At 47.5% G+C, this 19,506-nt stretch overlaps 1 protein-coding gene across 3 annotated transcripts; it reads right to left on the reverse strand.

The window, feature by feature from the left end:
* Window positions 1–934: 934 nt before the first annotated feature.
* GREM1 (gremlin 1, DAN family BMP antagonist) lies at window positions 935–13,240 on the reverse strand. 3 transcript variants are annotated; one of them, XM_077880484.1, is made up of 3 exons: window positions 13,086–13,224; window positions 6,677–6,726; window positions 935–4,847 (listed from the first exon to the last, which is right to left on the reverse strand). In XM_077880484.1, the coding sequence occupies exon 3, from the start codon at window positions 4,844–4,846 to the stop codon at window positions 4,292–4,294; it is 555 nt and encodes a 184-aa protein (XP_077736610.1). In that variant the 5' UTR covers window position 4,847; window positions 6,677–6,726; window positions 13,086–13,224; the 3' UTR covers window positions 935–4,291. The 3 variants fall into 3 exon arrangements, with proteins under 3 accessions (XP_077736610.1, XP_077736608.1, XP_077736611.1); XM_077880482.1 differs by lacking the exon at window positions 6,677–6,726 and having other exon boundaries at window positions 13,086–13,240; XM_077880485.1 differs by lacking the exons at window positions 6,677–6,726; window positions 13,086–13,224 and adding an exon at window positions 6,625–6,647.
* Between the last annotated feature and the right edge of the window lie 6,266 nt (window positions 13,241–19,506).

Consider the following 19,506-nt stretch of genomic DNA (forward strand, 5'->3'; position numbering starts at 1 on the left):
AACAAAAAGAGAGGTGGCAAAGAGGCTTTAAATGCTTTAGAGCTACGGCACCTGGTGATGCCAACTACAACCCCAGGGTAACCAGTCATTAAATGTGAATAATCAAGAGTTGGATCTATCTTTAGAGTATTGTGTTCTGTCCTTAAAAGAGTAACTGATATAAGTTGAAAATATCACAATTTTGCATAGTGCTTAAGTGCATAAGTGTTGCAGTGAAACCATATGAGTTCACTACCCCTAGCAGCGATAATAATGGTATACGTACAATATACGAAGATTGTTGGAAACAATTCAAATAAAATCTTTAGCACAGAGTCTGGCCTAAGCACTCCAGACATAATTGCTGGTATTTTCATCACCATTGTCAGAGCACAGATACCTAGCAGAAATCCTGTATTGTTCGTCCAAGTAGGAAGAGACCTCAGAAATCTGCTAGTTCAACTGCAAAACCAAGACAGTAACTTGCTTTACCTCACACCCCTATGTAATGAGTTCTAGCATGTGTTTTCATGCTTCTAAGCACAGAGTTCACCATCTCAAAGCCAGCTCATTGTGTTGATGAATCACTCTCATTATTATCTCCCTTCTAGTGAGCCCCAAATCTTTCTTCCATTTTTCCCTTGAACACTTCTAAATAGAGGTATCATCATTTCTGCATGACAACTCTTCCATGCGTGAAAGGTTCACAAAACCCTTTCCAGCTCTTTTTTTCTAGCTCTGGGTTAGAGGCTGGTACTTTCCATTACACAGTGACTTTCCCTCACCTCTAATTGCCTGAGGTGTCCTACTGAAATCCTAAAGTTCTAGTTGGAAGAAATAAATTCCCTTTGTGATACAAGAAATCTATTTATCTCTTTTCTAGCTCCCTTCCCATGACAAGTGAATCCTGTTCCACCCTACCCTGTGAACACTACCAGTTAAACACACACATGGGCACAGAGAAGAGTTTCAATTTATTGGTTGCTCTTTGGGAAAGGTTGCTCTTTGGAAAAGGTTATATGGAACATAATTGGGATTAAAATCAAATTCTAGTTACAGATTCATAAAACTTTGCTTTAAACCAAATCAACTTTTATGAGGCTATTAAATCCCCCTCATCCTCATACATAGCAAAGTAACTCAATCATAGTCTATATAATCCTCTGTTGTTTTTACGTGATTAAAGCACACATAATACATAACGCAGTTGATATTAAATATCTTGAGAATGACAAATCAATAGGACTACTTCCACGCTTAAGCATTAACTGGTCATTTATATAGGTTCTGTACATACACTTTTCATTTTAGATTTTCTCCTTAAAAGGACTTGTGAACTATTCATTATTTTCTGCTATTTGTATACACACATCAAAAGTCTTCCAAAATAACATTTAAAATCTTTCTTAATATTGCTTCGGAAATGTTAACCTTTAAGGAACATTCAATTAAAAGAAAAAAAAGTTCAGGTCCTGACTCCCTAACACATGTTCAGATGTGTCAAGATCTTATTGTTTCCCTCTGACCTGATAAAAAGCATCCAACAACATATACTGTGCCAGTTTCTTCTTTGCTCAACTCAGAGGAAGTCAAATAAAGGAGAAAAAAATGCTCAAAATCACAGTGACCAAAGGATTTGAATTAATAATTACATTAAATAACCATAACTTTTTGTTTAACTATTCACATTCCACACAGTGGAAATTATCTTTTCCTCCAGATTTTTCATGTACATTTTTAACAACAACAACAAAAAAAAAAACCAAGTTACAGACTTGTAGGATGTGTGTTTTTCTCTTTTAATGCCAAGCACAAAGTGTACATCATAAAATTCATATTTGGTGTTTGGCATCATTTTAATAGGAAAGATTGAGATCACCGATATCTTTCCATTAAAAATTTCTACTGTAGTAATGAAAAAAACATATTTCTTCATCGAAGACTCCAATACAATATGTAATAGATGTGGCACTTTCAATAAATGCTGTAAGACACACCACACTTCGCTAGTCTTAATACAGGCACAGTAAGAAAAGCAGACGTTTCCCTCTCTGGCTAGCGCTGGGTACTTTTCCAGGGTAGTTATGCTGCTGATTAACCCAGCGAAGTTAATTTTGAGGAAATTCTCTTTACTTAAGCCAAATCCAACTTACATGCAAGACTGTGGTATGAGCTACTAAAAGAAGATTACTGCTGCCAACTTAAGTCATCTCTTTTTAACAAAACTGCATGCTTGTGGCAGAGTTAAAACAACAAGAGAAATTCAGTGTCTCTGGTTCTAAATGTCATTTTTCCTCTCTAGTGTGGCTTTACATATTCAGCTCCTTCCCCTTTCTTTTCCTCTTCCCCACCCTCAAAATTCTGGCTTAGTATTTGTGTGCTTAATTAAATCCATTCTGCATTTTATTGTTGAAGGATGTGGATGATAGAAAAATTTAGGGCAGGGGCATACAGTGTATACGAAATACACAGACCATGTGTTTGGACAAGTTTGCCTAGGGTGGAATCATCAGTAGTGAGTTTAGAAGTTTCAAAATTTGACCCAGTAGTTTGGGCGTCCAAGGTAACTTCTGCCTCAAAGCATGGTTCTGGCTTGGTCATTAGACGGGAGAGCGCCGCACCAAAAGAATAAAAATGAGATACAAATAGCCTCTATAGTGCAAGGCTGGAGCCTTGATGGGCAACTAAAATGCTAGTCAATGGTGAGTGTTTCCCATATCACACAACTTGCCTAGTGAGGATGAGAAGGCACAAGGCAAAAAACAAAACGAAACAAAACAAAAAAGTGTTTTAGGTGTGGGAATGGGTTCACACAGAAAACCTCAAGCTTAAAGAGAACAGATTAGCCAAATCCAAAATGCAATAAAGTCCACTGACCCTGCTCTAGATAAATCCTAAGCAGGGGTTGCCAGGAGCTGGAGTTTAATTAGAGGAGGGGGTCCACCGGTAGGTTCTGACTGGCAACGTGAATCCCACTGCCAGTAGAGAGACAGCGAATGCACAAAAATGCTTGTTTGGCTGGTTCTTTTCCAAATGCTCTGATTTCTTAACTAGGGTTTCCCATTAGACCCTGAGGAGGCAAAGGAAGAAGGGGAGGATGCATCCCTTTCAACTCTTCCCAGGCATTAAACTACTCCTTCATCAGAGGCAGTTTCCTTTATTTCTTTATTCTCCTTGGCTCTCCAGCTCTATCTCCTACCAGTGGCTAAAACAAAAAGGCCCAGGATACATTGGTAGCTCACATGGAGCAGGCTCCAGGCGCTCCCACCTTAGCCGGATTCTTCCCTGCCAGGTGCACTGGGCAGAGCCACAGTCTCTGTAGGACAGGTTTGTGGCTCTCAGAAGCATCACACGGAAATAACTGGCAAAGCGGTGATCACATCCAGGCAAGAGGAAAGAGACCAGGACCCCTTATGAGGTGCTCGCTTCCTTCCTCCCCAGCGGGCACAGGGGGCTCTGAGCTTCATCTATGTCCCCCGGGAGGTGTGGAGCTGGGGGGTCTCCTTGGTCTAGCTCACTCACTTGGTTCCGGAAATAGGAGTGGTCAATATTTATGTTCGAAGTTTGCTCTTGGGGGCAGCCAAGTTCAGCAGATCACGGGGACAGCCGGGTGATGACTGTTGGGCGCCTCCATCTCTCGTCCATTTGCTTGGTTTCCAATAAACATCGAGGAAACCAGGAAGCCGTGGGGAAGCCCCGCTGTGCTGTGCTTTGGGGCGGCCCGCAAGACTGCGCCTCCCACGGCTCGTCCTCCCCCGCGCCGGCCTCCCCGGGTGGGAGGACCTTCCCAAAGCCAGAAAGGGTGACCATCTATGGTCCCCTGAGCGGAGTTAGTGTCCCTGGCAGGTAGGGAATTGGAAGAGTCGCCGAGATCCTAAGGGGTGGGCTGGGGAAGGGAGGGCGGCAGAGAGGAACGAAGACCTTCTCCAGTGTCATGCGGCTGAAGACAGGTCCCTCGCCCCAGAGTAGCCTCTTCCACCAGCATTTGTTTGGGGGGGGGCCTCTGGTCCCAGGGGAGCCCCGGTGCCCGTCCGCCGGCCCCACTCCTCCCCCCACCCCCCACCCCCGGCTTTCCCTGCCGTCCCAGGGAAGCGGATGTGTCTACATGATAGGAAGTGCCCTCCACAGCGTCTGCAAACCCCCAAACACCACGCACACGCATGCACACAAACTATGCACTAGCAGGCTCCGGTCACACGGCAGCTGGTTGTTCTTCTTGCCTGTAGGTTTAAGCCGAGTAGGGATCAGGTCGCTTAGGTCTGGCTCAGGCCACCCGGGGCTGCATCCCTAGGACAGGCTGGCTGTGCCCGGCTTAATCCAGATCGATGGATATGCATCGACACTGCTTGACGCGTGTGACCCTCTTCTTCTTGGTGGGCGGCTGCAGCTCAGGGCAGTTGAGCGTGACCATCATGGTGGTGAATTTCTTGGGCTTGCAGAAGGAGCAGGACTGAAAGGAGCCTTCCTCCTTCCGGATGTGCCTGGGGATGTAGAAGGAGTTGCACTGGCCATAGCAGAAGCGGTTGATGATGGTGCGGCTGTTGCAGCCTTCCTCGTGGATGGTCTGCTTGAGCGGCTGGGTTTTGCACCAGTCTCGCTTCAGGTACTTGCGCTCGGTCACATGCAGGGCCTCCTGGCTGGACTCCAGCACCTCCTCGCCAGGCATAGCCGTGCCGCGCCCCTGGCCGCGTCCCCGGTTCCTGGAGCCCGGCTGCTGGGGAGACTGAGTCTGCTCCGAGTCATTGTGCTGGGCCTTGTCTGGCGGGGGGATGGCACCTTGGGACCCCTTCTTTTTCCCTTCGGCAGTGGGCAGCAGGGTCCCCAGGAGGAGAAGCAGGGCTCCCACGGTGTAGGCCGTGCGGCTCATGCTAGTGGAGGGAAGCACAGAGAGGACAAGGATGGACAAGTCAGTGAGAACAGTAAGAGTAGCTAACGCCTTCTCAGGCACATGGTAAACACTTCCTGGAAAATATTTCATTTCCTCCTCACCAGATCTTGAGAGATCAGGTATTATTAGTCTTGTCATCTGCCAAGCCATCAAGCCACAATGACGTAGCTGGCCCAGGGTCACCAGTGAATAAGGCAAGAGCTCAACGGGGGCCTGTCTCTCCACAGCATGTTCACCCCCTGGAATTCCTTCCTGGCTGCTGACACCCATCACGCCTGGCTCTATAGCATGGTCACTTCATTGCATTTGGTCTTGTTTTATGCTAAATTACCTTTGCGCCTCCCTGGGGAAACCAGTTTTCTATTTTGTTTTACAGCAAGACAAGCAGCTTTCCTGTCCAGGCTTCATCAGCCACAAAAGGCTTCCACTCTTTTTCTTTTTTCTTTTTTTCTCCCCAGCAAGCCTGAGCGCTTCCTGGGTTGTGCCTTGTTCGGTTGGTTGGATGCTTAGGGGAAGTTTGTTTGCTGCAAGGGAACCCCAGGAGGGGACTGGGAAGCAGCTGACCCAGGAGGAGCACTCAGCAGAAACAACACTGGATGCAGAGCCCAGATGGACTGCAAGTCCCAGACGGACTCCAAGTCCTAGGGCGACAACCTGCTACCTGACCTGGAGAAAATCACTTCACGTCTCAATAAATGGCTTCTTGGAAGCACAGGTACACATGCTTTATCTCCCCGGACAGGTTGCTCACATCAAATCTGATGTACAAACAGGAGCAGTCTGAGAACTGACCAAATGTGCAGCAGCACGGCGGACAGAACAAATTCCCTTACCACAAAGATCACACAGATATTTATTATATCATCCATTATATCATGAGGTACATTTTTCTACTTTTAAATGGTGACATATGTCATTCATGTGTGTGGGTGCACATGCGCATGGGTAAAATCTAGAAGGTAGAAAGTGGCATAAGAAAACATGTATGTGCAAATATTTATATTAATAAATGCTATGGACACATTGAGTAAATGAATTATAGTGAATTATTGTGGACAGGCCTGGAGTTAGACATGGATCAGAAAGGCAATGAACAACGGCAAAAAAAATCCCCCAGATAACTGGGGGAGGTGGAGGGAAAAGTGACCAAACAAACAGGAAAGCAAAGATGGGGAGAGAAAAAAAAAAATGGGAGTGAGGACTGTAAATCAGAGAAAGGAGACCTAGTCTACAGGCAGAGCGATGAGCGAAGGTACAGCACATAGAGGACAAAGAGGAGAAGCACCAGGATATTTTTTAAAAGGCTAGTGCAAGCACCTTGCTAGTGAAACTCTCCCAAACCTCAAAGAGCAGGCCATCACCTGGGGGTATTGTTAAAATGCAGATTCTGATTCAGTAGGTCTGCTTTTCTAACAGGCTTTGAGTAGCCAGGCCTGCAGCGCTTGCAGCCTTGGAACACAGAGACAGTTATTCGGATGTGGAAGGATTTTCTTTTCCAAGAGAGCAGCTTCAAATTCACAGCCTCCCTCTCAGGCCATCATACCAAATGTGACCTGAATCTTGAGGCTTCCACTCCCCTTGCTACTCCCCAGCTGTACCCTGAGGCCCGGTGAGCTCTGAGCCCACCCCCTTTGCCCCCCGTGCCCACCATGGTTCCCAACATAAGGGCACAGCTGGGAGCACCCATTCCCCTGCTCTCCTCTGTACACCAGCATTACATAGAATAACCACGAAGTGCAATTTAATAGTGACCTTACCACGATCCCCCGAGGAAGCGTACACGTTGGCATGATTAGCTAAAGCAGTTACCTTTCAGAGACCAAGGCAGTGTAGCATCTACATTCTCTAAGCAGCAGTCCCTGTAAGTAAAGACCATGCAACCCTAAGGATAATGTCAAATGAAGATAATTAAAGATTAATTTTAAAATACCCTTAAATGGCACCATTCCTCCGACATTAGCCTAAACTTGCCTTTTGGGCAAGTTTAAGTTTGGAACTGATAATGTGACATTTAGCTCCCGTGCTTTTGACTATGGACTCCCTGGCTTCTGTCAGTTTATGTTACAACATCCCTGTTCTTTAAACAGAGCCCTTTTTGCCTCAACAACAAAAAAAATTAATTTCCTTGTTTTGTCTTTTTAAAAAATCGCTCATGAGAAAAGTCCAGTTATAAAACAGTGCTGATTTTCTCCAGAGACCAGGATAACTTGAGCCATGACAGTTCAGTCTCTTAGGCAAATGTATTCGACTTTGAGAAGCTTTTACAAGCTTCTGCTATTTATTCAACTGGGGACCAAGATCTAAACTAAAATCCAGTCTCTGCCCATTTCAAAGAGGAGCACATGAGACAACCCTAGGCCTACACCCACAGTCTTCCCTCATCCCTCCTAAAAATGGCCCCAGGGACAATGCAGCCCTCCCAGAGCAAGACCCTCAGAGCCCAACATCACAGAGGCCAATCTGAAACTGACTGGGAATGTACACTGTCTGCATATGACAGTTCGCGTCATAAAGCCATCCCCTCCCACAAACATCTGTCCAAAAAATGCAATTTCCTTTCTCCAGACCAACACAGGACTCTTTTATGCTCAACTTTTCCTTCCTGGCATTTTCACATCCATCATCAAACAGATACCTAGTCTGAGAGTCAGGAGGACTTATTCATCACCTTAATCTCAGTGCCTGGCACAGAGTAGGTACTCTTTTATTAAACAAACACTTGTTAGGGATTTTAACGTTGATTTTAAAATCCGTTTTCATTTTAAAATCCCTCATGTGTGCCAGTAAACAGCTGAGCCTAATTCAATCTTCGTGATTGCTGACTTGCAGTACAGCAAACTCCTAACCTAGGGAGCACCTTGATACTGGTCTTTCTTTTTTTTCTTTCTTTCTTTCTTTTTTTTTTTTTTTAGGAACACTTAAGATATCCACTACTTTTTACCTGGTCCCATGCAGAATGCTGCAGGCTTTATTTTCTAATTGAAGCCACTGAAATTACTTTGGCAGAAACCAACAATAAAGCATGTAGTACATTCAAAATTAGTCAACTGTGGTTTTCAGTTTTAATTTGGACAGACTTCTTGTTCCTATGGGAGCAAGTGAATGCCATAAGCCAAAGGGGTCTAGAACAACAGGCTATTTTCTTTTTTTCTTTTTCTTTTTTTTTTTTTTTTAAGAAAAGTACATTTAAAAAAAAAAAGAAAAGCACACTTTTTGCAAAGTAAGATTTATTAGGTGGGGAAAATATTATAAAATGGTTTTTCTTTTTTTTTTTAAAAAAACCTACTTTTTCAAAGTAGGTTTTTATAACATCTTTAGTGTTTATTGTGAGGCTTTCAAATTTTTAAACCTTGCAACTAGTTATTTGGAGAAAAGTAGAAACCAATGTCAGGAATCTCAACACAGACCTTAGTTAAAGGACAGCAGTCTCAGAAGGACTCTGCATATTCCATGTGAGTAAGTTAGAAGGTTTGGAACTGGACTGGCACTAGAACCAGGGCTGTGTCAAGTCACTGCGGTCAATCACCCAACCTCCACCCACACACACCACAGACTGGTGGGGATTACTCAGGGAGGGAAAAGGGACTGCTTTTGCTCTTGAAAAATAATTTGCACTTTGTAAATGTCATAAGCACGGAGGAAATCACAAAGATGTAAATTGCTGGAGGACAGTTCTTTTCCTTATCAACACCTCCCAGAATGCCTCGTTATAAAAAAACCAATCCAAATGCTAATCAAGCCTTGGGTTCCTATGAATTATTCCCACGTGCAAGAGCTGTCAACATTTTTGGTGATTTGCATTCATAAAATGACCCAATCACAGCATTAAACTTGAGCTGCATTTTGTGGGACCAGAGTGCATCAAGACACCCACAAAGACCTCCCTATGTACTCACTGCAAACAGCATCTTCTTTTCAAACCCTGCCTCAACTTCACCATAATGCAGGTGTGCTTCTCCAAGAAACGTGATCGTATTTTTGTGGTGAGCTTTCTCTGCAATGTTTTCCATCAGCAAAATCCACTCACTCCTACCTTTTTTCCCTTGATGACTGTCCTCCCCTCCAATCCACTTGTCCCAGAGTACACAGATATTCTCAAGCAGTTCTTCTCTACTGGATGCTTTCCTTCGGGTTTTCCTTAGTGATCAAGAGAAAACGTGTGTACTCCGGCTAAGCCACATCAGCCACCTCTGTTCTATAGAGATCATGGTGATTATTCCAATCTTCACAAGGCCCAAAAGAGCACAATCATCTAACTCTAAGGAATCAGAAATAAAAATGCTCTGGGTGACCTGTGTCCAATATCCTCAACATCTTGGGAAAGTTTAGGCCAACTCCTCTTGGCCCTCTTCTTGCTGTATTTTTCATTTTAGCTAACCAACCTGCTCATAATCAGTTAAATGGAGTGCTGAGTGGGAATTACGGTGAATTGACAATGGTCAGCGAGCCAGAGGCCTATGCCTGAACATCTCTGATCGACTTGTCCTGAAAGAATTAAGTTTTAGAAAGATGTTTAACAGGCATGACATCAAATTATTTTCCCAGTAGAAGAAGATAATGAAAGTGACAGCAAATGCTTTAAACTCAAGCCAGATTTCAGAATAATCTCTTCCTTTTTCTTGGGACTAAATCTTTGAGAAGGGAAAGGTTATTTTTAATTTGATCTTTGATTTTTAAAAGATAGCCTTTAGAAGTTAAGGAGAATTTCATAAGAATATACTGGCTCCATTTTTTTTTCCAGACAAGCTGAATCAAGAAGATAAGAAGAATGACTTGCTGGCAAACTAGTAAAGGATAAAGTATCATCCTGTATGAGTCACAAGACCCTAGTTACAACCTCCCTATTCAGAAGACCATTCAAGCTAAATCAGGCTGGCTGCCCACCTCACATACAGGGACCACCAGGTAATTAAGTATCTCAGGAGCAATATGCTCTCAGGAAATTTGTTTTGTTGAAGTGAATGCACACAATTTTTTAGGTCACAGGAAACAAGTTAGAAAGTAGTAAATATTCACCAAGTGGCACCACTGGGAGTCAATCTGTAGGTTCCGGATTGTAATGCAAGATGCGTGCTAGTCCCTAGGTGTGTGGAATTTGGGATTTAATTTCAGAACCACCTTGTAATATATATCTGGTGCCATATAATGTTACTGCCTTCTCCCAATGCCACCACTAATACTAAGAGTGATCTTTATTTTTGAATCCTTAGCATGCATGGCATTGTGCTACATTCAGACCGTATTTTATAATTTCTTTTTCACGATATAACAATAATATTGTCCTCCTCTTATCAATCAGGGAATCGAGAGTAAGAAAAGTGAGGAATCTGCCCGAGGTCAGACAGCTTCGCAGCTGGAGAGTCAGGGTTTGAGACCAGTTCTACGTAGTCCCCAAACAGTGTCTTTACCCACTGTTCAGTGGATACTTGGCACAGTACTTACAGAGGGACACATGAACTTGTTTCTAATGCAATACAATTTGAAGAATATTGTAAGTCAAATAATTATCTAGTTTGTATCTTCATGTTCACATGTGAAGAGAAAAAACTCCTGTCGTTCCAGGAATTACTGTTGTACTTTGCATTTCTAGGAGCATATGTTAAAACTAAAGAAAATTCCTTGCAGATGTAAGACATGGGCTGGTAACACTCGCCTGATCAGAGCCTTTCAGTTGGATGCTACAGTTACCTCGCTGTCTGTCCCCCAACTTTTCTTTACATAAAAGCATTAGGTTTTCCCATTAGTCCTTAACTCTCTATCCTAGGACATGCTCCACAGCTTTGCTGTTGATGAGTATTTCTTCAGAAAGGGTCCATGGCATACAATTTCTTGGCCTTTTTTGACTTGTAATATATTTTTTTAAGATTTTATTTATTTGTTCATGAGAGACACACAGAGAGAGGCAGAGACACAGGCAGAGGGAGAAGCAGGCTCCATGCGGGGGGGGGGGGGGGGGGGGGGGGGGGGGGGGGGAACCAGATGCGGGACTCAATCCAAGGACCCAGGATCTTGCCCTGAGCTGAAGGCAGACGCTCAACCACTGAGCCACCCAGGTGACCCCTCACTTGTAATATTTAATGTTAAGAAGGCAGGCAGCTCTTATTTAAAGATGTGGGGACGTAGTAGGTTTCTACTGTTCTTTGTGTAATCATTCACATAAAAACTGTTAGCAAACTAGGATTTCCTATAGATTGTGGGTTACCAAAAACATCTCAGTCAAAATGGACTTTTAAAAAGAAAATAGGAAATCTGTAACATTACAAAGTTTATAAAAGACTTTAATTCCAATGACCTGAGGGTTAAACACATACAGAGCAACCCCGGTTCTAAAGAACCCCTCAATAATTAGTTAATACTTCAATTGGAGACTTCAATTTATCCATTGATAGCAATCAAATCACCTACTGTTGTTGATTTGGGTGTGCCAGGGAGGAGATGAGGCTGTAGTTTTAATATCTTTCCCTTGTTGCTTTGCAATGTCCTTCTCTTAAAGATCCCAGCCCCGCCCCCCCCCCCCCCCCCGCCCTTCCAAAAAAGAGAAAAAAGAAAGAAGAGAAGAGCAAAGGAAAGAAAAGAAAAAAGGAAAGCAAGGTTTGGGGACTGGGACACTTTGGGGTGAAAGAAGACTCTTCACCCTGGGCTGGGGGATATCTCAACCTCTTCTCTGCTATTTATTTAAGTTGTGTGTACAGCCTAAAGGAAGCCACCACTCTGGGGGCCCCGGGACCGCTTAAATCCCCGTGACCCACTCAACACAATAGATCGTTTTAATCATCCCGCGTCCTGGCACCAGTTCTCAAAGGGGAACATAAACACACGCGCACGGCGCTCAAATCTGCTTTTTCCAACAGGAGATCCAATTACCTACCAGTGGTCGCCCCTCGACCCTTGTGTCATTTAAGGAGAGATTTTAGCCCCTAAGGTTGAGGCTGCCTCTCTGTGTAAGAGGCTGGGATTCAGAGTCGCCGCAGGAGGAGGCGCAGCGGGATCGGCCCGGGGACCCATCCGGGCCAGCTCTGGGCGCGGGAACGACTGGCACCTCCTGTGTGCCCCGCCACGTCCCCCCGGGGAGGGGGCTGTCCCCAGGGCCCACTGCGGGGAGCTCCGGGCAGGGGTGCCCCCGGGGGGGGCCGGGATCCGAGGGCAAGGCCAAGCCAGAGCCGTGGCGCGTTCCTTTTCCCAGCCCCGAAGTGTACGGACGGCTCGGCCGCCCAGGTGACAGCCCCTCCGCCCGGCCCGGCCCGGCCCTGCGACGGCGTCAGCAGCACCGAGCGGAGCAGCGCGGGCCGCGCGGGCGAGGGGCGCGCTGGGACGCAAGTTAAGGAGCCCCCGGGGAGAGGGCCCCGGAGCCCCGCGGCGCGGCCGAGGCGCGTGTGCGGCGACCGACGCCTGGAAGAGCGCACCGAGCGCCCGCGGGTGCGCACCGGCCGGGAGGGCGCGGGGCGGGGGCCGGGAGGGCGCGGGGCGGGCGCGGGGCGGGGGCCGGGAGGGCGCGGGGCGGGCGCGGGGCGGGGGCCGGGAGGGCGCGGAGCGGGGGAGGGCGCGGAGCGGGGGCGGGCGCGGGGGCGGGCGCGGGGCGCCCCGCGGGCTCGCCCGACTCCGGGGCCCACCCGTCACCCGCCGCTCGGGCTCCCGCCGCGCCCCGCCGCCGCGGCCCCGTTGGCGCCCGAGGCTCCGTCTCCCCTTGCGGACCGGCCGGTGGGCCCGCGGCCGACTCGGGGTCCTCCGGCGCAGCGCAGGATCACGGCTCGGACGCCGACGGGAGCCCGCCCGCGTCGCGAGCCCCGGCGCCCCGCTCCAGACTCCGGCACCCGCTCAGCGCGGCTGGCGCCGGGGTCGGGGGGTCGCAGGTCCCGGCTGCTCCCCGCGCTCCCGCTCGCGACCCCTCGGCTCCCGGCGCGTTAGCAAGGCCCCCGGGAGCGGGAAAGGGATGCGGGGCCGGGGCTCCCGTTCCTGGCATCCTCCTCCCCAGGCTTCCCTTGCGGACGGCGCGGGGAGAGCTCACGGCAGCCACGACGGCGGGAAGGCCCCTCGGTTCTCCTGCACCATCACCCCAGGAAGCGGGGCCGCCGTCCCTGCGCCTGGAGGGGCCTGGAGCGCTACCGCGCGTCTGCCCCGAGCGGGACGTGGGAGTCTGGCTGGGACCTGGGGACCCCTGCGCCCCCCCCCCCCATCCCTCTCTGCTCTTCCTCCCTCGGACGGGCGCCTCGGCACTCACCTGTCAGTCCGGCGGATCCCTGGGGCCTGATGCGACCGCGGCCGGAGCCGCCCCGGCGAGGCGCGGGGTCAGCCGGACGGAGAGGGGGCCGGGTCCGCGGAGGGCGCACCGAGTGCCGGGCATCGCGCCGTCTCGGGTTTAAATGCCGGCGGCCGAGCTGGGCGCCCGGGGCCGCGCCTCTCCATTGGCCAGGCGCCGCCGCCGCGGCCGGACCCGCTATCCGCCCCCTTTCCCGGTACTGCCCCCGCCCCCGCACCCCTCCTGCCTCCCGCGGGGTGCCCCCTGCGCCCGCCTCGCCTCGCCTCTTTGTCTGCTCCCCCGCCCGGGCCGGCTGGGAGAGGTCACCCCAGGGAACCGCGCCTGGAATGCACAGCAAATCACATTTTCCGCTCCCGTTGGAGGGGGAAGCGCGGAAGGAAATCCCCCCGGCTCCCGGCCCCTCGTCCCTCCTCCGCCCCGGGCTGGGCTGCTCTCGCCGCAGCCCCGCTTGGCCTGCGTCGGCCCCGCAGCGCGCTCGGTCGCGGCGGCCGCACCCAAGGGGCCGGGTCCCGGCGGAGCCCGCCGCCCGCCGCCCGCCGCCCGCTGCCCGCTGCCCGCTGCCCGCTGCCCGCTGCCCGCGGCGGGATGCTCCGGCTGGGCGGCCGCGCGGCTCGGGGGCTTCGAGGGCGCTGACCCCCGCGGGCCCGCCGGCCGCCGCAGGGCCTGGCTCCGACCCGACACCCGCCTCTCGCCGGCCGCCGCCGGGTCTCTCGAGGGAACAGAGGGGAGCGAGCGAGGGAGACAGCCCTAAGGGGCCCTCGCGAGCCGTCTTTAAGCGGGAGAGAACAATGGCTGTGCGGCCGGGGCTCTGCGGGGCGCGCTCGGGACGCGCACCGGGGACAGAAACCGGCGGGCGAGGACCAGGCGAACACCAGGATGGAAGAACCGGCGCCGCGTTCTGTGCTTACTACTGAGCACCCAGAGGGCAGTGACAAACGGACGAAGCGCCTAAATATTTCTCGAAAGATGAGCGAACACTCTCATCTGTTCTTTAACTTGAAAATTGGTTCCTCAAAGAAGCCGCAAATGCTGTGTCGAAGTTAGAGCCCGAGCAAAAACCCCCCCTGCTGCGAGATCCGCAGACCGGCCCACCAGCCAGGTCGGATGATGACCTGGGGGGGGGGGGGGGGGATGGTTACAGGAGGAAATTTGAAGGTGCCTGTACTGACTAAAGCAAAAGAAACAAAACAATGAAACCCAACAAAAGGCACTTCTTAAACAGTCTTGATTGAAGCATTTGGCTAAGAAAACAAAACCCAGAATAGCTTGATTTTTTTCTCTTTAGACAGTCATTGTGGGGAGGCCGCAAGAAACACTCAACACCTACTAGATACTCTTAAGAACTTGAAACCATTTTTTCAAAATAAAGGGAACAAGGAGGAAGTCTGCATTAAATCAGTATCTAGAAAATCTTCATCACGGGAATGTTTCGTTTGTGCAATCTGCAGTTTCTGCCCATAAACTCTGTGCTGCACTTTAAATTTGGTTTCCAATCATTTTTTGTTAAATCCTCCCACGAGCTGTAGTTTGTAGTTGCTTGCAGAATGAGAACACTCAGCAGGGCTTAAAGATGGACCCTGGTGGAGTGAGCTGTAGGAGACAGACTGGTCAGAAATACACAAAATGCTTAGACCGTTAGCCCACCACCAATCTGTAGAAGCCAGTTGTTCTCTCTGGGTATAAACTATTCCCCCCCAAAGAAAAGAGCATATTTTAAAGTGCATTATTAGTCCCTTCTATTTTAAAATCAATGTTTCACTACCCCCTCCACCAAAAAAAAAAAAAAAAAAAACTCATATAAACTGCCCCAAATGAAAATGCATAGTCTGAGCTTACTTTTTGAATTGGAAGTAACTGTTCTGGAGCCCTGACTCTGTGGCTTGCTATATCTTAATCTACCTCTGTGACTGCTTCTTTCTCTGTCTAGTAAATGTTGTTGAATTCACTGGGACCCCTCCTAGAGAGGCTTCGCAGACCACAGTCTCTGTAACAGAGACTCTCCTGCCCCTACCCCACCACTCCACAACTCTATCCCATTTCACTTCTCTTTAGTGTCACTCCTCTCTCCTGCCACTACAATGGACCCTTCATGAGGGCGGGGACTTTGTCTGAAGTGGTCACTCAGATTACACCAAGCTCATAGAATACAGAGTGCCTAAAACAGATTTAGGATTCAACAAAGAGCTGTGAACTGGGAATGTTCTGCACATGCCCACGAACTAGGATTAGCATCCCAGTTGAACACTGAGGCTGTAACCATTGTGAATATGGTAAACATGGGCCCTCACCTCACAGAGATTATAGTTGAGCATATTTGTAAATATTTACATAGATAGCCAAGCTTTTGGCCTATATTTGTGTTTCCACAGCTCTCAACCAGTCATTGCAAACCATTATCCAATCAGGGTGAAGGCATAAGAGTAAAAACTATTCAGGCCTCTTTAACCATAATTACATAATTGAAACCTGCTCTTAGTAAGATGGGGGAAAAGTAGAAGGACTCCATGGAGTCAAAGTTAAAATTTTCAATCTGAGATGCCTAAACAGTGATCACTAAGTGATAAGTTCACTTACAGAAACTCCTTTCAAATTACTTTGAGGCCATTTTGAGAAGGGTGGGTTCTGTTCAGCTACTGGTATATTAATGGAGAATCTATTTCTCTTGTTTTGCTCACCTAGCTGTAGCAGTTTGTCTCCATCTAACTCCCAAAATGCTAAGAGGGGTTTACTCTTCAGATTTGGGGAAGAACCTTGAAGGCCTTTGTAGGGAAGTTTTGCTCAAATCTGCAGAAAATTGTTCAGCTAATTGCAGAGACTAAGTATGGCATCTTGCATTGGGTTAAAGAAGAAAAAAATGCCCTTCACCCATTTGGAATGACCTTGTATGCCCTTCCTAAAGGAAAAAAAAATATGTGATGATGAACTTGACAATGGACAAAGAAAAATATATTTGCAATGGCCAAATAACAGCTAAATGATTGGTATCCAGAACAGATTTCTCTTTTATGTTAATAAGAAAAAAAACTCCCCAAATCACCCAATAGCAGTTGGCAAAGCACATGCCTGAACACTTCACAAAGGAAGAAATCTGAATGGCCAATAGGCATGAAAAGGCACTAGATTATACTAGTAAATTGGGAAAATGAAAACCTAAATAAAAAGATGCCCTTGCTTAGCTCACAGATTGGCAAACATTAAAGTCTGCCAGCATCCAGCATGGAAAAGGGTATGGGGAAGCAGGCACTTAAGTGCACTGGTAGTGAGAGTGTATTGGTACAACTACTTCAGAGAGTAATTTGCCAAATTGTGATAAAATTCAGCATGCCCCTCGTGTACCATTCAGCCATTCTACTTAGGTAGATACCTTACAGGACTTGAGTACACGTGTGAGGACTAGAATTGTGTGAGCACTTCCACTGCAGTATCATTTCTAACGATCTTAGAGTCCATGAACTGAAGTGGGAGAAGGCATAAACAATTATTTTGCTCATATAAAAAATGCTATACAGCTACTTAAAGGAATGGACTAGATTTCTATATTTCAACACGGAGCTCAAAAACACAGTGATGTTCTCAAGGGGTCAAAGCAAGTTGCAAAATGGTGCAAGCAGTATGACACCCTATGCATATTTTATAGTAAACGCAAAATAATGGTATGAATCGTCCACGTAACTATACGAAAGATAGATTGCAACCTAGACTTTGATGGTGCCTACCAGAGTGCAGTGAGAGAGGAGGTTGGATTGGAGAGGGAAGCAAAAGAGATTTCAACTTTATAATGCTTTCTAAATTTCATCTTAAAAATCTTGGAACTAGTACGACAAGATGTTGACAATTTTCATTTCTGGGTGATGGGTACATGGGTATGTGTCAGATTACCTTTTTTTTGGCATTTTAGAAATTTTTTTAATTTCTCAAAACTAAAAAAAAAAAAAAATCTGGCCATTCTATCATGATTTCAAGAGTAATCTTGATCCTTACTTGGACACTGAGGATCTTTCTCTCCTGTGTGTCCTCTGTAATCAGCTCCAAGCAAAGTAAGCATGCTTTCAGAATACATACAAATCCCTACTGATGTTTATATGTCAGCTCCTGGCTATGCACCTTGCCGTCTGCATATAAGCAGTAAAACATTGACCAGTTTCCAGTATTGAACAATGTGTACACGTGAAAATTCTGAACAATGCCGCCAAGTACAAGCACATGAAAGAATAAATTGCGCAGACCATTTTAATACAATTGGGACCTAATTCCATACAAATATTTATAGTGTACACTATATGTGTAGTGTAGTATGAAAAAGGCAAAAAACAAAAACAAACAAATTTACAAATTAAAAAAAAAGGAAAAGGCAAAAAACATAAAAGTATGGATGTGGTCCTTTGCAGTCAATATGTAGGCCCAGCAGAAAAAGCACTGAACTTAGAGGCAAAATAATAATAATAATAAATAAATTTCTGACTCCTTCGTAGGAAATGAGTGTCCCTGGGTTAGACATTTTTTTTTCTAATTTTTATTTTTTATGATAGTCACACAGAGAGAGAGGCAGAGGGAGAAGCAGACTCCATGCACCAGGAGCCCAACGTGGGATTCGATCCCAGGTTTCCAGGATCACGGCCTGGGCCAAAGGCAGGCGCTAAACCGCTGCGCCACCCCTGGGTTAGATACTTAAACCCTCTGAGCCTACACTCAATCATCTGTATAATACCTACCTCTGGGTAGAAGATGGAATTAAGTAAAATAACCTCCGTGAAAATGCCAGACACATAAGAAACACTTCATAAACAGGAGCGACTACGTGGATACTAGAGCGTAATTAGGAGCTAAAAACAAAAAGAGTGAAAATGTAGTATCAGCGTGGGTCAGGCCTTAGGAGTCTACATCCACGGGGCGTTAAGCACTGGATGGCCCCTAAGGGATGGAGAGGGAGGGAGGTGAGGAGGGGGGGAGCGGATGGAGGACTGCAGGGAGGAAGGGAGGGAAGGGGGTGGGAAGAGGGAGATCCCCTCCGGTAAAGGGCCCAGCAACTTCTCTCTTCTCCGCGGATGGTGTGGGCACCCCAGAGAGGGGCACAGGCGGAGCAGCAGCCGCCCTGGCTCCGTGGCCTGCTCACCAGACCCGCTCTGGCGCAGGTCACCGTTCGCAGCCTGTGATGGGGCAGCAGCAGACCCCGCGGGGAGCGGGGAGGAGCCGGCCGTGCAGCTTCCCACCCGAGGCCGCTGGCAGAGCCCTGCGAGCGCAGCACGGCGAACGCGGGTTTCGCAGCAAACATTCACGGACCCGGTGCCCACATATAAGGGACCTGCTGAAAGCGGCGCCCACCTTCGGCAGCAGGGCTGCAAAGTTTCTATTTGTTTTCAGCGCTTCGATGCCACTTGGCTCCTAGAAAAAAAAATCGAAAGGGACTTTAATCTGTTGTTGATTCCCTGCTTTTTCTTAGCGCTTGAACAAGGCTGTGGCTCTTCATTTTCTGAATCTTTTAAGGTACGCTTTCCAAGAAAGGCTCATTCTGCTGCACTTTTAAAATGCCAGTGCCTTGGAGAAGATCTGCTGGAAGGGCTTAGTAAACGGAAGGCCTCTAGGTTTTACCTCATTGTCTTTGGCTGCCCTGCCCCTTCTTTTGCTTTTAGCTTTATTCAACTCGTTTCCAGCTTTTGTTCCCTTGAGATCTGTGCTATTCAGTAGGAGCCACATGGTATGGTTTACCTTTTCACTTTTTTGTCCTTTTTTTTAAGGCAAAGAAGCTTACATGTGATTTTGCTCTTGCCATAACTGTACTAATAAGTCACTTGCCCTGCCTGGTGTCTTTTAAAAAGATTTTATGACGTTGGGGCACCTGGGTGGCTCAGCTTTGAGCGTCATGATCCCGGGGTCCTGGGATGGAGTCCTGCATCAGGCTCCTGATACACTCTGCCTGTGTATCTCTGCCTCTTTCTCTGGGTCTCTCATGAATAAATAAATAGAATCTTTTTTTTCAAAAGGATTTTATGACATTATAAATATATGATAAACTCCTCCTAGAAAACTTGAAAAATAGAGAGAAAATTAAAATCTCCTATAATCCCATAACCCCCAAATAACCACATTTATGCGTATATGACACACATACGATCCATATATATACATATAGATTTCCTTCCAGCCGTATGAAGTATATGCACAAATGTGTCTTAAAGTTGGCTTTTATTAACTACTTACTATGTACGAAACACTAGGCTTTGCCTCCCTACATTATCTAACTTAACCCTCACACCAGTCCTATGAAGGTACTATTATTATTTGTGCTTTTTTAAAGGTGAGGAAACTGATGTCTGGGGGGTCATGTCACTGTCTCAAAAGCACACAGCTGTATAAGGCACAAGAGGGGTTCATGGCCAGCGAT

The sequence above is a fragment of the Canis aureus genome, chromosome 32 (assembly GCF_053574225.1).
Source record: "Canis aureus isolate CA01 chromosome 32, VMU_Caureus_v.1.0, whole genome shotgun sequence".
Lineage (NCBI taxonomy): Eukaryota > Metazoa > Chordata > Mammalia > Carnivora > Canidae > Canis > Canis aureus.